This window comes from Pipistrellus hanaki, assembly GCF_964339955.1.
Source record: "Pipistrellus hanaki genome assembly, chromosome: 2".
In the NCBI taxonomy this organism is placed as follows: domain Eukaryota; kingdom Metazoa; phylum Chordata; class Mammalia; order Chiroptera; family Vespertilionidae; genus Pipistrellus; species Pipistrellus hanaki.
In genome coordinates this window covers 39911402-39928222 of record NC_140504.1, presented here as the reverse complement: position 1 = coordinate 39928222, position 16821 = coordinate 39911402, and the positions used below count along the sequence as shown (strand labels likewise).

The 16821-nt window shown below is 39.8% G+C and overlaps 1 protein-coding gene across 1 annotated transcript in view; it reads left to right on the top strand.

Annotated features, from left to right (window-relative positions):
* The window catches only part of EHHADH (enoyl-CoA hydratase and 3-hydroxyacyl CoA dehydrogenase), a 37840-nt gene that overhangs the window by 16590 nt on the left and 4429 nt on the right, over nucleotides 1–16821 (top strand). Inside the window, exons 5-6 of the mRNA XM_084872536.1 lie at nucleotides 2635–2739; nucleotides 15247–15588. Of these exons, the coding sequence (XP_084728662.1) occupies nucleotides 2635–2739; nucleotides 15247–15588 (447 nt within the window). The remainder of the gene's footprint in view (nucleotides 1–2634; nucleotides 2740–15246; nucleotides 15589–16821) is intronic.

The following is a 16821-nucleotide window of genomic DNA, read 5'->3' as shown; positions in this document are numbered from 1 at the left end:
AGTACAGTACCTGCAATCTCATTGACTCAGTCAGTAGAGCTTTGGTATTCCTCTGCTTTTGTGAAATCCAGGTCAAAAGAAATAATTAAATCTGAAGGAGCCTTGGCTGATTTGGCTCAGCAGTTAGAGTGTCAGCCTGGGGACCGAAGGGTCTCAGGTTCGATTCCCTCTCAAGGGCACATATCTTGGCACATAGGGGTGCATGTGGGAGGGAATCAATTGATGTATCTTTCTCACATTGATGTTTCATTCTTTTTTTCTCCCCCCCGTCTCCCTCCCTTGCACTCTCTCTAGAAATCAATGGAAAAAGTATCTTTCCAGTGAGGATTGTTAAAAAAAAAAAAAAAAAAAAAAAAAAAAGCTAAAGGAATTTTCAGTCCACCAGTGGGTAATTCTTGTTATCCCTTTTAGTGCTCAGATTCCCATCTTTCTTTCTCTCCCTCCCTCCCTCCCTCCCTCCCTCCCTCCCTCCCTCCCTCCCTCCCTCCCTCCCTCCCTCCCTCCCTCCCTTCCTTCCTTCCTTTCTTTTTCCTTCACTTAACCTGGGGAAGCTGATTCACTCACCCCTCACTTAAGTGATTTTATACACAGGAGACTTGACCCCCGAAGCCTCTCACCCACTCCCCACCACCCTCCTCATCCCAGGAGGAAATCTGGAAGCCTGTTTTCAAAGGCACTTCCAGAAAACTGCCCAAATATTGCTGTTACAGAGTGATCCATACCAATAGTTTTTGAACTGTCTGATCAAGCCCCATTTGTAGCTCTTGGAAGCACTAATAGGCACCAGGAAAGGAGGGTTTGTCTCAGAGATGTCATCTACCAACACTGTCTACAAGAGCAGCAAAGACCATGTAATTATTGCCATCAATACTGATTTGATGATCACTTTTCAAAAGAAAGATGGTGCCGAAACCAATTTGGCTCAGTGGATAGAGCGTCGGTCTGCGGACTGAAAGGTCCAGGTTCGATTCTGGTCAATGGCATGTACATTGGTTGTGGGCACATCCCCGGTTGGGGGTGTGCAAGAGGTAGATGGTTGATGTTTCTCTCTCATCGACGTTTCTAGCTCTCTATCCCTCTCCCTTCCTCTCTGTAAAAAAATCAATAAAATATAAAATTAAAAAAAGAAAAGAAAGATGGTATTGGCAGGAAAGCAAATAATGTGTCAAACTTCTGCAACCCCGAGGTTCCATTCTATACCAGAGGCTGTCAGGGCCACCATTGGACACTGGATGTTCCTGGAAACACCATCAGATGCCAGATGTGATGTGACATTTAAGCTGCTGCTATTGCTTAGTGTCACTATCTCCTGGACTAAAAACCCTTAGTAGAGCACTCCATTCACCTTGTTACATTCAAGCATCCAAGAGAGAGAGAAAGAGAAGGAGGGACGGACGGAGGGAAGGAGGGAGGAAGAGCGGGAGGGAGGTAGAGTGAGGAAAAACATCCACCAACTGCCCTGACCAGGAATTGAACCTGAAACTTTGGTATGTGCCATTACCAGGAATTGAACCCACCACCTTCTGGTATATAAGATGACGCCCCAACCAACTAGGGCTAGCCTGTGTAATTTTGATTATAACTTATATAATGTCAACTTAATACATTTTTTCCTCTATCTGCCCAACACAGTATATTTATCTTTGGGCACTGTCTTTTGTTTATGTGTGTGTGTGTGTGTGTGTGTGTATACACTGTGTTTCCCCGAAAATAAGACATCCTCCGAAAATAAGACCTACTTACAGGTTTCCTTCTGAGTGAAATATAAGGCATCCCCCCAAAAATAAGGCTCCCCCCTAGGCTAAACATGAGAGATTTGGTCCACTGATTCTGAAAGAAATGGAGTCACAAGAAATTCACCAGAAAATTCAGGAATTGGATTGTTATGATGATGTTCCAGAAGATGATGACATGATTGTCATTGAATAAATGAGTAAATTCTTGATACTGTAGGATTCACAGTTTGTCTGGTTTGTGTTGACAACTATTGTACTACCGTACTGTATACAGGTAATAAATTTCCTTTATTTTCATTTAACAATAAATGTGTACTGTATTCTTCTTCATGGAAAAATAAGACATCCCCTGAAAATAAGACCTAGTGCATCTTTGGGAGCAAAAATTAATATAAGACACTGTCTTATTTTCGGGGAACCAGGGTATATGTGTGTGTGTGTGTGTGTGTGTGTGTGTGTAATTAATGATAGCCTTTGATGCATATGATATGAGATACTGGTACTACTCTGCTACTACCTCTATGATTATAATTTAAAACAATCATCTCTTATACTATTTATATAGAGATCTATAGTTTATAAGGTGCTTCTATAGATATTCTAGAATAAAGAGATAATATGTTATTTTTCACTTAAGACTCAGATTTACTAATGTAAACATAATTAGTCCCATTTATCAACACAGAAATTGTAGTCCTATACAGTTCTTTATGGTAACACAAATAGTAAAATATAGTGCTGGAGCTTGAATCCACATTTTCTGGTTACCCCTGCAGTGATCTTTCTACTACAGGTGTCATTTATTTTATTTAACAATAGGTTTATATTCAGAACAAAGGCCCTCTCTGATTTTGCTTTAATCTCACATTGTTCTGTGACTTGTTTTGTTTTGTTCTAGGAAGACATGTTTTGGCAGATGAAGCACTCAAGCTGGGTATTCTAGATGAAATTGTCAACTCAGACCCAGTTGAAGAAGCAATCAAATTAGCCCAGAGAGTTTTAGGTAAGAACATAATAAAAATAGCCCCAAGTTGGAAACAAGCTAAATGTCTATTTTAACAAACTCCTTAAATATCTTCTGGTATATCCAAGTGATGCAATATGACATACCTTTAAAATTAATGAGAAACTATGTATTGATATGGTATGAGTGCTGTGATATAGTATATAAACTGTAAAAAGCATGTTTGTATAGAGTGGTTTACCATTTGTGAAATAAGAAAGAGGGAATGGGATTGAATGACTATATGGGGAGAATGTATATATGTAACTGTTTGTGTTTAAAATATTTCCATAAGGATTCATAAGTAATGGCTAATGGTTGTCTCCGGGAATGGGGCGGGTCAGCCAGAGACACAATTGGAAGGAGACTTTTTATTGTTTACTAGAGGCCTGGTGCACAAATTCAAGCACAGGTGGGATCCCTCAGCCTAGCTGGTGTTCGGGGCCAATTGGGGGGCCAGCTTGCCGGGGGTGAGGGACCATGGGAGGTTGGCCCCAGCAGCAGGCTAACCAATGGCTGATTCGGTGAGGAATCGGGCTCCCTCCTCCCTCCTGTCTGGGTCGTAGGGTGCAGGTGAACCAGATTTGGGGCTGTCAGGGTCCCAGCAGCAAGGTCTGGGTCAGTGCGCATCACAGCTACTAGCTGGTCATTCTGGTCATTCCATCCTAATGGTTGCTTAGGCTTTTATATCTCTAGATCCTCCCATACCTTTTGAATTTTTATTAAATGAATTCATTTTCTATTAAGAAATATAATTAAAATCAAAGCAAATAAGCAAATAAACATTTCAGCAAATAGAAGACAAGCTCTATAATTGACCACGATAAAAGCATGGTTCTGTTTCTGTGAGTTATGTTTTCTCTCTCATTGATTTCTCACTGTATAGAGTCACGCCATCCTTTAAGAGTTCTTTGGTGTGGCGCTCCTAGAGTGTTTCTTTCCTTTTCTAGCTGTTTCTTTTTAATGTGTGGAAGTTGGCAGCAAGATGGAGAGGGTTAAAGAGTGTTAGAAAAAATAATTGGAAAGAGTGCTGGTTACAAGCAGAGCAGGGCGTTCATCTCGCTACTTGGTGGCAGGCAATGGCTCTGTGTCATTCAAAGGCATTCTTTTGAAAAAGTCATTCTTTTGCTGATCCTGGTAGGGACCAAACACTTTTCTGAAATACTCATTCTTTTTATGGCTCTAGCCAGTTCCTGTCAATGCAATTAGAAAAGCTTGAACTGGAGAGGCCAGGGTCTGTGGGAGAAAAATAATGTTGACTCATAAAGAGAATCTGCAAGTCTTTGCCCAAGTGGGAATGAGTGTCCTGCTGTATTTCTCTGCCTTCCAGATAGTCTTCAGCACATTTTCATCCCTGTTTTCATTGTGCCTCCTGAGAGGGCTTATTGTTGTGTTGAAAGTCACCTGGTTGTTTACAAAAGGCTATTTACATTTGGAGGTGCCTAAATTTGTTTTGGTTAGGGGCTTAAATAGACTGTTATTATATCTGTGGCCTTAGTTTGTAAAGAACCTGGTTTCAACAGACAGTTCTTTTCCTGAACTGATTTCCTTAGATTCAGATTTGAGAGTTAAGTTCCTTCAAGAAATAATGAGGATCATGGTCTAATACATTTATAAAGTTGTCTGTTTTCATTTTTTAAAATTGATTTCATTTTTAAAATTAATTCAAATTAAAAGTTTTAAACGGGTGTGTTTTTTTTTTTAATTTATAAAATTTATACTAAAAGTCTACTCAATCTCAGGTACATTACACAGTTTGTCCACTTGATGGCACCCAAATATTGAGGAGGAATCATTTGCTTTAAAACTTGGTAGTTCACTTGTTAACAGTAGGGGAAATGGTTCTGGGCTTTGGACAATTATGTATAACTATTTTAAATTATAGTCATGAATACTATTTAGAAATACATAAAATTATTTGTGTACAAAAGTGTCTAAAATATAACTTACTGTATATTCTATATTTATTACATAAAATATGTATGAATACAGACAAAAATTTAAAGGAGTTATGCAGAAATGAAAACAAGTTAGTTTTAACCCCAAAATTTTATGAATGATCTTTTCTTTGTTTTGGTTTTTTCTTTATTGGGGTATAATTTATACACACAAAAAGTCTCCCATTTTAAGTATAGAGACAGATGAATTTTGTAATTGTTTGGAGTTTTGTAGTCACAATAACGAAGATGTAGTTCTATCACCCAAAGAATAGTATTCTCATGCCTCTTTCCAGTAGATTCCCTCCCACAGACAGCCACTGACCTGCTTTCTGTATTGATTTTTAGAATTTCTCATAGATGGAATCCCACATATAGTATGCAATCTTTTGTTTGACTTCTTTCACTTACCATGTTTTTGAGACTCATCCATATTGTTTTACATATTAATATTTTCTTTTTTAAATTACTAAATAGTAATCTATAGTATGGCTATATCACAATTTGTTTACCCATTTATGTTGATGTACATTTAGGTTATTTCCACGTTAGGCTATTGACAGGGAATCGAACCCAATGACCCTCTGTACAAGGGCCAACATTTTAACCACTGAGCACTGGTCAGGGCGGGCTCCAGTTTTTTGTTTTGGCTATGACGTGCATTGTGTCTCTTTTGGTGTTTAGGACTTAGAATCCTATGGAAAATTCTGGAACTTTTTCTTCCTATTTTTATTATATTTTATTACTTTACTAGAGGCCCAGTGTATGAAATTGTGCATGGGTAGGGTCCCTAGGACTGGCTTGCGATCAGGGCCAATCAGAGCCAGGCCCATTAGGGCCAGGCCGAAGAGTAGGTGATGGTTTCTGGGCCAGGGGCAGAAGGAATGGACACCAGACACTGATGCTACTATCGTCAGCACCCTGCTGCGGCGCGGTTCCCTGCCTCTTCCCTTCCTCTTTCCCTCACCTCTGCACCACCACTGCAGTGGGCCGATAGAGGCCTGTTGGCCAGGGGGAAGAATGGGGTATGGGAAGTTGGCTGAAAGGAGGGAGCCAGCCCTCAAATCCCCTGGAAAAGGGGTCATCCCTGGTTCCCTATCCTAATTCGGGGGCCTGCCAACCAGAGGGAGGGGCCATGGGAGGTTGGCCAGCTGGGGTAGGCTGGCTGTGGGAGCACACTGACCACCAGGGGGCAGCTTCTGCTTTGCGCATCTGACCCCTGGTGGTTAGTGTGTGTCAAAGTGACTGGTCATTCCGGACATTATGGTCACTTAAGATTTTATATATATATATATATATATATATATATATATATATATATATATATATATATATATATATATATATAAAGTTTTATTGATTTCAGAGAGGAAGGGAGAGGGAGAGAGAGATAGAAATATCAATGATAAGAAAGAACAATTGATCGGCTGCCTCTTGCATGCTCCCAACTGGGGATGGAGCCTATAACCCGGGCATGTGCCCTTGTCTGGAATCAAACCCGGGACCCTTCAGTTCACAGGCCGATGCTCTAGTCACTGAGCAAAACTGGCCAGGGCAATTTCTTTCTATTTTTAAAAATGAGTTTCACTAGAATTCTATGATTTCCTCGTGCTGCTTTGTAATAGGTAAATGCTAGAGAGACAAAGTAGAAAAATAGAGCAATTAATGAAGGACTAGCTCAGAGAATCTTATCTACATTTGCCATTTATTATCTTGTCAATGTGAAGTTTAGCTAGGCTTATTTGTTTTGCCTTTCATTTTCATTGAAAGTCTTATGCTTTTCCTCTTTTTATGCTTCCTTGATTTTTTTTTTGTCTTTAAATATAGTATGTGCTTATTTGGCAGAACAAAATTGATGGGTTGATTTGAAGGAAAAGCTCCATAAAACTGAATTATAAAAATATATATTGATATTTTATAATAGGTATTATTATAAAATATGTTAATAAAATATACCAATAATAAAATATATTAATACAAATCTGTAGTTATGTGAAGCTGGTACCATTGTCTCGATCTAGAGGGATGGTTCTCAAACTTTATTGTGCATCAGAATCACTGTTAAAAGAGACTGTAGGACCCGCTCACCACTTTCTGACTCAGTAATTCTGAAGGGGGGTGGGCAAGACTTTGCAGATCTAACAAGTTCTTAGGTGATGCTGATGGTGTGTTCTTGAGCCCACACTTTGAGAACAACTGGTGTAGGAGAACAAGGGGAAGAATGGAGGTAACTTTTCCTAGTCTTGACTTTTTACACCTGGCATGCAAACACTACCAACAGTCTCAAAGATATTTGTAAATCAGTTACAAAAGGCATGGTTAAAATACATACATGTATGTTGCACACCTCGTGAATATACTAAAAACTGCTGAATTGTAAACTTTAAAACGGTGACTTTTATGGTGTGTGAATCATATCTGAATTTTAAGATACAGGTAACATTTTTGTTTCCTTTTCCCATTGGTAAAAATATTCTATCAATTCAGCCAATTCCCACCCCCATCCTTACCCCCAACCCCACTTCTGAAATACTGACTTAGAAAAAATAAAAGGAAAAAGTTAACTGCCCACATTTAGTTTCCCCATCCAATAGGAAAGGAGGGAGAGAAGGGAATTTCCAAAGGCAATATTGCAATCAGCAGTTTTGGAACCAGTTGCGTGTGGGAGGGTATTGTAGAAGATTAGCACGTATCTAAAAATGTGATTTGGGAAGTTGCTGCAAATGTCTCTACAAACTTAACGTGTATCCTGGAGATTTAACTGTGAAAGTTAATTAGCTTCGTGCATCTTAATACTCTTGCTATAGGAAGCCTCTCAGACTACTGCCGTGCAATGGATTTAGCAGAGCCATTCAGAATTACTTGACCAAGCCAGATTGCTTTGGCTACTCTGGGGAGAGCAGGGTCCTGTAAAATGCTATTCATTCGCACTTGCATTTGGCCAGTAGCCTGCTTTTACCCGGACTGAGTGAGAACTCCTGACTACCACGTGCGTATTTCTGGCAGGAAGCTGAAAATGTGTGTTGTTATTCAAAGACGGGCACAGGGGACATCTGACTGGGAGCCTCAGCTCAGGAACCAAATGCTCTGCTTTTGTCCCTGTAACGCCGCCTGGTCCTGTGACTGCACTGGGCTGTGTTCGCCATTTTTAACAATTCTAATTCTGCCGAAAGGCCTTGGTCTTTTTGTTCGTTTTGATTTTGTGACTTTAAAAAAATCTTAGGGCTCCATATGTCTTTCTCTTCATTTTATCTTTTGCTCTTTGTAAGTTATTTTTACTCTCTGTGAACATTCATATAAACTTATTTCCCAGGAGCAGAGTGATTCTGCCTTACGTAGGAGGCCTACGCACATGTCTACATAGGAGGCCTAAGCACATGTCTACATTTAACTTCCCTGGGAGGTGCTGCCCAGCTTCTGTGGGTGCCTCCCGCAGGCCTGGGGAAGTACAGCTCTGTCTGCTCTCTACAGAGCTTCTGTGACAGACACAGCTACTGTTCATCAGAATCAGAGAAGAGAGAATCCTTTATGCCTTAGGAGACCATTTCACTAAACAGCGCGCTGTGTCGCTCTTCATCCTGGGCAGAAAAAGAATGATCTTCCTGTAAGTTTACTGGAAAGGAAAGAGGGAAAATAATCGCTTCCTTTTCTTCCATTAGGAGCATGGTTCACTTAAAAAATTTTTTTAAAAATTTAATATTATGCCTTAGAAAACCTTGAAGAATTAAGGAAAAACAAAACAAAACAAAACAAAACAAAAAAACAAAAACGTGAATGGGTCAAGAAAATAGTTTGACCATAAGCACTTTTGAATCAGAAATCAGTTTTCTCTTACCCATTTTCCTGTGCAGTGAATGCTGGTGCTGAACTGCTCACACTTGCTCCTCTTGTTATGTAGGTACAGTTGAGTGACTTTCAAACAGCCAGGACTCTAAAACTACCAAGTGTGTAAGAAGTACGCTTTGAAAACATCAGACCTACAGACCCAAAGGGGGAATTCTGAATATATTTCGTAGTAATAAACCGAAATGTGAAGATAATAACACCCTTCAGTTACATCTAGTAAGAAAGGGATGGGAAATGGTTCGGGGAGGGGGGGAAGGGTTGCGGGGAGAGCGGAGTGATTTATGATGGTGCCCTGATCCCAGCCTCTCCAGTGGACTCACTTCTCTTGGCCTTCGGCTGGTTTGGACAAGGATCGTGGGAAGCTGCCAGGATGCCCGCTGGCAGCCTGAGAGGTTCTGAGCATCCCCAGGGTAACAGGCTTATGCTGATCAGCAACCTTTACTGTACACCATGAAGCAGGCTTTTCTTTTCTAGTTCTTTTATTTCCTTTCTCTTCTCTCTCTTTTTCAATCTCTGGCTCAGGGTAAACTTGCCAGGAGCTTTAACTGTCCTTGGTACAGTGGCTGGCATAACATTCTGCTCTCGGACCTCCCAGAAGCTACACCTCACCATCAACAGTTGAATTGTTTAAAAAAACACTCGTGCCTACCTTTAAAGGCACTTAACTGGGTCTGTGGTGGAGCCTGGGCATCTTAACCTTTTTAAACTCCTCAAGTAACTCTGATGTGTGCTGCGGTGTTGAGAATCAGCCCGCCGTGGTGGAAACAGTGGCAATGTCACAGAACAGAGATCGCTGTAGGATATCCCGGCCTGTGCCTGTACTGGGCATAGATTGCATCAGTCCCCTATCTATGCTACAACACGGACAGCTCATCCCTCTTCCCTTAGCCTCTTGGTTCCTCCGCACACTCGTCCTCTCCCTATTGTCCACTCCTGTCTTGCTTTGGGGCCACTAGGAATTAAATCAGGTCCTGGAAAGGTTTCCATCCTTCTCTGCTGAACTTGCCTTTCCATAGCTCGAGGATTGGGTAAATGGGCAAGTAACTGGTAGCCTATTGGGTAGAGTTTATGTTTTTCCAACAATAGTAGTGTGGATAGGGACTCCATGCTGCTAATTGCTATATAATTGATTTTTTACAGAGAGGGATAGAGAGTCAGAAACATCGATGAGAGAGAATCATCGATCAGCTGCCTCCTGCAAACCGCCCCCCTCCTCCCCCCCGCCACTGGGGATGTGACCGCAACCAAGGCACATGCCCTTGACTGGAATTGAACCTGGGACCCTTCAGTCCGCGAGCTGATGCTCTATCCACTGAGCCAAACCGGTGTCGGCCTGAATCCTATTCTTAACATAATATGGTGAAACATCAATTTAAAAATCCATTCTTGCCCAGCCAGCTCAGTCATTAAGCATCAACTTATGAACCATGAGGTCACAGTTTGATTCCTGCTCAGGGCACATGCACTGGGGGACATGCAGGAGGCAGCCAATCAGTGATTCTCTCTCATTGATGTTTCTATCTCTTTCTCCCTTTCCCTTCCTCTCTGAAATCAATAAAAATATATTTTAAAGATAAAATAAAACCATTATTTTCAGTTCTAAGTAGTAATCAAGCATTATTAAAATAGTCTCCCTTCCTATGTTAAAAAAAAAAAGTTGAAATTATACAATGCTTTACAGATATACTTCCAAGTGGACATGATTACATCCTAACCGTACTGGCTCTGTTGGACACATAGTAACAGGAATGCCAGACAGGCTCACATTCATATGTTTTTTTTATAGTGAAACTGCTTTATGAGGTTTGGTAGGTTTTATGTTTAACCAAAGTGTACATTTTTGATATGATGTTTTATTCTTGAAGAGATGATACTACTTTTTAGAAAACAGTTTATGGTATACTGTTTTTAAAAAAAAACAGTTCTGATAATGTAATTTATTAGACATTTATTCTCTATATATATGTTTTTATTGATTTCAGAGAGGGAGAGAGAGATGATCATCTATGGGCTGCCTCCTGCACTTCCCCTAATGGGGATCAAGCCCACCACTGGGCATGTGCCCTGACCTTGAATTGAATCATGATCTCCTGGTTCATGGGTTGACATTTAACCACTGAGCCACACCATCTAGGCATACATTTATTCTTTTATGCAAACTTTAAGAATCATTCTATTGAGTTATTTTTAAAAAATAAAAAATAAGCGTTCTGATTAGAAATTTATATATAAAATACATATATGGAAATATTTTATGCTTTAAATATATCATTGGCTCTCCTAATTAAGATCTTATGTTCTTCAATAAAATGTTATATTATCTTCTTTTATATATATATATTTATATATATATATACATTTAATTTCTTTATTGATTAAGGTATCGCATATTTGTCCTCAACCTCCATTCCAATCCCCCACCCCTCCCCACTCCTGCCCCCACAGCCCTATTGTCCTGGACCACTGGTTAGGCTCATATGTATGCCCACAAGTTATATTTTTAAAGGTCTTATATTTTCTAGGAATTTTTTAAACAGCTTTAATGAGGCATAATTTACCTTATAGAGTTATGCAACCATCTCCATAAATCAGTCTTAGGACTTGTTCACTACTACAAAAAGTGCCCTCATGACTTTTTGCAGCTAGCCACCAGCCTTAGACAACCACAGATCTTTCCAACTCTGTACATTTGTCTTTTCTGGACTTATACTATAAACAGCATCAGACAATAGGTAATCTTTTGCATTCAGCTTTTTTCAGTTAGCATAATGTTTTTGAGGCTCATCTGTAGCATGTGTCAGTAGTTTGTTCCTTTTATTGCTGAGTAGTGTTCCATTGAATGGCTATACCACATTTTCTTTATACATTCATCAGCTGATGGATATTCAGATTGTTCTCAGTTTTGAGTCCTTATGAATAATGCTGCTATAAATATTCATATACGTTTTATATAGCTGTATGTTTTCATTTCTCTTGGGTGGATTCCTAGGAGTAAAATTGCTGGGTTGAACAATAAATTCATGCCATCTTTTTAAGAAACTGTCAAAATGATTTCTAAAGCTGATGTACTGTTTTACATTCTCAGGGTTCCAGTTACTCCACATCATCACCAACATTTGATATTGATGTCTTTTCTATGATAGTCATTATAGGGGTCTGCATTAGTTATAAATAGCAGCATAACAGATTACCCCAAAATTTAACTGCTTACAGTCAAACATTTATTAAAATCTTGCAGTTTCTGTGGGTCAGGAATCAGAATGGGTCGGCAACTAAGTAATTGCGGATTTTAAAAAGAAAATCAAAGACAATTTTTTCATGGAACTAAATAACTTTATTCTGTAATGTATTGCCCATTTTGATCAATGACCTTTTGCCATCTTTCAGGCAGCATCATAATCCCACGTTCAAAAAACTTCTGGTTTTTATTAGCCAAAAACTGAATCAGGTACGATTTGACATCATCATCATTATTGAAGTTTTTACCATTCAAGGAGTTTTGTAAAGATCGAAACAAAAAGTAATCAGATGGTGCAAGGTCAGGACTATATGGTGGATGTGGCAAAACATCCCAACCAAGCTCCATTAATTTTTGCCGAGTGACCAAAGATGTGTGTGGCCTTGCATTGTCATGATGGAATACAACACCTTTTCGATTTGTCAATTCGGGCCGCTTTTCTTCAACTGCATTGTTTAATTTCGTTAGTTGTTCAATGTAGACATCAGAATTGATCGTTCGGTTGGGTGGTAAGAGTTCAAAGTAGTCAATTCCTTTGTAATCCCACCAAACTGATAACAAAACCTTCTTTTGATGAATATCAGCTTTTGATGTTGTTTGAGTTGGTTCACCTGGCCTGCTCCACGATCTTTTCCGCTTGATATTGTTGTAAACAACCCATTTTTCATCGCCAGTTATCAGTCGTTTTAAAAATGGATCATTTTCATTACGTTTCTTTAGCAAATTGCAGCTGCTAATGCGTTGCATTAACTGTGATTCTTTCAGTTCGTGAGGAACCCATGTATCGAGTTTTTGAACATAGCCAAGTTGTTTTAAGTGATTTTCAATGCATGTATGTGATACATGAAGCTTCTCTGCAATCTCACGTGTTGTACTGTGACAGTCCGAATTGATTATTGCTTTGATTAGGGCGTCATCAACTTCAACTGGACGACCAGAGCGCTTTTCATCTTTGAGTGAAAAATCACCAGAACGAAATTTGGCAAACCAATTTTGACACTGCCGTTCTTTTAAGGCTTCGTCACCATAAACAGCACATAACTTTTTATGAGCTTGCGATGCGTTTTTCCCTTTGCGGAAATAAAAAAGCAAAATATGACGAAAATGTTCCTTTTGATTTTCCATTTTTCAACGAATGCCAAACGAAAACTACAAAACAGATCAAAAAACTTTTTTTACTGATTAACAGCTGAATAGCCAACTATCAAATAACAAAATGTGTTTTACATTTGTACTACGTCTGCAAACCTAAAAATTCAACTGAAGCCATATATGTGTGAAACCCGCAATTATGTAGTTGCCAAACTAAATCCTCTGGTTTAGGATTTCACATAACGTTACATTCAGGTGTTGTGGGAGCTGTATTCATCTCAAGGCTAGACTGGCAGAGAGGATCTTCTTCCAAGCTCCTGTGGGTGTTTGTTTTTGGGATTCTGTTCCTTATGGCCCTTTACACTGAGGGCCTCAGTTCCTCTCGGGCTGTTGGCTGAAAGCCTCCTTCAGCTCTTTGTCGCATGGGCATCACCAAAGGGCAGCTGGCTGTCACCAGAGTGAGGAAGTGAGAGGGCAAGAGAGGGTAAGATTTTCGTAGTATTAGTCTCAGAAATGAGGTTGTTTAGAATCTGCCTATACATTCATTGTGGTTTAAATTTGCATTTCCTTAATGACGAATGGTGTTAAACATCTTTTCACATGCTTTATTAGCCATTTGTATATTCTCTTTGGTGAAATAGCCACAAAGTTTTGTCTACTTAAAAAATGAGGTTGTTTGCCCTCTTCTTATTGAATCATATGGTGGATACAGATACTTACTAGATATTTGTTTTCAGATTGTATTAGTTTTTCTATTGCTTTGATAATAAATTACCACAAGCTTAGTTTAAATAACACACATTTATTTTTTTACTGATGTATAAGTCAAAGGATCACTAGGGTTTTACTGGGCTAAAATGCAGGTGTCAGCAGCTTCACTCCTTTCTGGAAGTTGTAGGGGAGAACCTGTTGTTAGTGGAATTCAGTACTTTCGTTGTAGGACCAAGGTCCTGCATTTTTGCTGGTTGTAAACTGAGGGCTGTCCCTGGTTTCTAGAGGCCACAGTGTTAACTTGGTTCTTGGCTCCCTTCCTCCTTCTTCAAAGCCATATCATCACCAATAGGTTGATTCTTTTCCATGTTGCAACTTTCTGATCCTTTTTCATCAAATCTCTCCCTCACTATATAGCCAGGAAAGATTCTCCTCTTTTAAGAACTCTTATGATTGGATTGGGCCTACCTAGATAATACAGGATAATCTCTACATCTCCAGGTCTTTAACCTTAATCACATCTGTAGAGTCCCTTTTGCCATGTAAGATAGTAAGTTCACAGGCTCTGGGGATTAGGAAGTGGACATTTGGTGGAGGTGGTGGAGTGGGCATACATATTTTCTTTCAATCTATGACTTATCATTTCATTTTCTTAATGATGGTTTTTGAAGTACGGAAGTTTTTAATTTTAACACAGTCTAATTAATTGATTGACTTTTCTTTCATGGATCGTGCTAAAAACACTTCGCCCAACTCAAGGTCACAAAGGTTTAACCTATGTTTTCTTCTAAAAAAAATGTATAGTTTTAGCTCTTCAATGTAGATTTATGATCCATTTTTGAGTTAATTTTAAAAATATATATTTTTATTGATTTCAGAGAGGAAGAGAGAGGGAGAGAGAGAGATAGAAACATCAATGATGAGAGAGAATCATTGACCAGTTGCCTCTTGCATACCCCCCACTGGGGACTGAGCCTCCAACCTGAGCATGTGCCCTGACTGGGAATCAAACCATGATCTCCTGGTTCATAGGTTGATGCTCAACCACTGAGCTATGCCAGCTGGGCTAATTTTTATATATGGTGTTAGATAAGGATTTAAATTTATTTACTTTCTGCATATAGATATCCAATTGTCTCAGCAAACGTATTTGTTGAAAAACTCTTATTTCTCTCTCTCAGTGAATTGTTTTGGCACCTTTGTTGAAAAGCAATTGGCCATAATTATAAAGACTTATTTCTGATCTCTCAGTTCTCTTTCATTGGTTTGTACGTCTATCCTTGTACCAATATCACTCTGTCTTCTTTTCTAGGTATTTTTAAGTCTTTGTTACTATTAGGAATCAAGTTAAAATTACCTTGAATCTAAAATATTATTAACTCAGAGCTATTTTCCTTAAAGTGACTGACAGATTAATATTTAATCTATTATAAAATTGGAATAAGAGGAAAATGCTGCTTCATGCTTCTATTAGGTAACTTGAAATTGCTTCAGAGCCATTTAATTCTTACGGAACTAAGTTGCAAAGATGTTAGAGACCTTGGTATTCATGTTACATTCAATATCCTGTTGAATAGCATTTAATTTTGTACTTTGAACTTGAACCATTATCATTATTTACTCATTTCCTCTTAGTCTAAGTAACATTTCCAAAGACCTGATTTTCCTTCTGATTTCTTTCAGATCAGTCTCTAGAATCCCGTAGACTCTTCCGCAGGCCGGTGCCGAGCTTGCCCAACATGGACTCTGTTTTCAGCGAAGCCCTCCTGAAGATGCGGAAGCAGCACCCGGGGTGCCTTTCTCAGGAGACCTGTGTCCGCGCGGTCCAGGCCGCCGCACAGTATCCCTATGAGGTGGGCATCCAGAAGGAGGCGGAGCTGTTTATGTATCTTCGGCAATCAGGACAGGCTAGAGCCCTGCAGTATGCTTTCTTTGCTGAGAGGAATGCACATAAGTGGTCAGTTCCCTCCGGAGCATCCTGGAAAACGGCGTCGGCACGGCCCATCTCCTCCGTGGGCGTTCTCGGTAAGAACGTGGGATCGTTAATGTCATTCTCCAAATCTGCACATGGGACGTGCTACTACCATTTGCTTAGGGCCGCTGGGTTCCAGGTTCTATGCTAGCTATATTATGTGTGTTAGCTAACTTAGTTTTCACCCTAGCCCATGAACTATCTTCATTTCACATGTGAGGCCTAGAGACACTAACCTTCTCAACAAGGAGCTAAATACTAGTAAACACAAGTGGTGTGAGAGTCTAACACTAGATCTGTCTGAATCCAGACTCTGGGTATTTTTTCACTCATCCCAACCTCTTCTCTGTTTGAATCTGTCACTCCTGAATTTCCCAACAATGATTATTATTTGTACCACATTTTAGGTGTGTCCTGTCACTCTTGCCGTGAGGCATTTGGAATAAAGTTTCTGTCTTTCTGGTCCCTGGAACCATTCATTTTCTTCTCCTAGTTCAAAACCAACTATCCTCAAATCCATCTGAACCTTGAAATAGGGCTTACCTTCTTTTGACACCTGGAATTTTTCCAAACAAATGTCTTCCTTCCTCAGAAGCTAGCTCTCTGATTGGCTTCTTTGGGCCACTTTCCTAAGCTTCATTTGCTCTTAGTCTTGGCCCAAGAATGATCTGTTGTGGATTTTAAACCCGTGAAATGGGAAGTAAAATGTTATATGCTTCAGCTCATGTACAGTCTTTTGGGGAAAGAGGTTCATAGTTTACTAAAAGCATTCTCTCTCTCTCTCTCTCTCTCTCTCTCTCTCTCTCTCTCCCTTTTTACCTTTGTTTTTTTTTTTCAACTTTATTAACCCTCACCAAAAAGAGAGAGAAATACTGACATGAGAGAGAGACGTTGATTGGTTGCCACCCAACTCAACCTGCAGAGAAAGAGTCCACTCTATGCATCTTCTTAGTGTTATCTTAGTCAAGTTTTAGTATAAAACTAGAGGCCTGGTGCACGAAGCCATGCACAGGTGTGGTCCAGCTGGCCTGCCCCAATCAGGGATGCTCAGGCTGTGCTGGCTGGGGTGGAGAGGCCGTGGTGTAGGGGCAATGGGAGGTTGGCCAATTGGCCCCGCCCTCAATCAGGGTGGGGGGTGATTGGGGGCAGGGCCAGCTTGGAGGGAGAGGCCGGGGTGATTGGCAGGCTGGCCCTGCCCCCTGGTCAAACTCCCAGTCAAGGGTACGATTTGCATATTAGTCTTTTATTATATAGGATAGTTGGTTTAACATTTTTTTTCAATTACA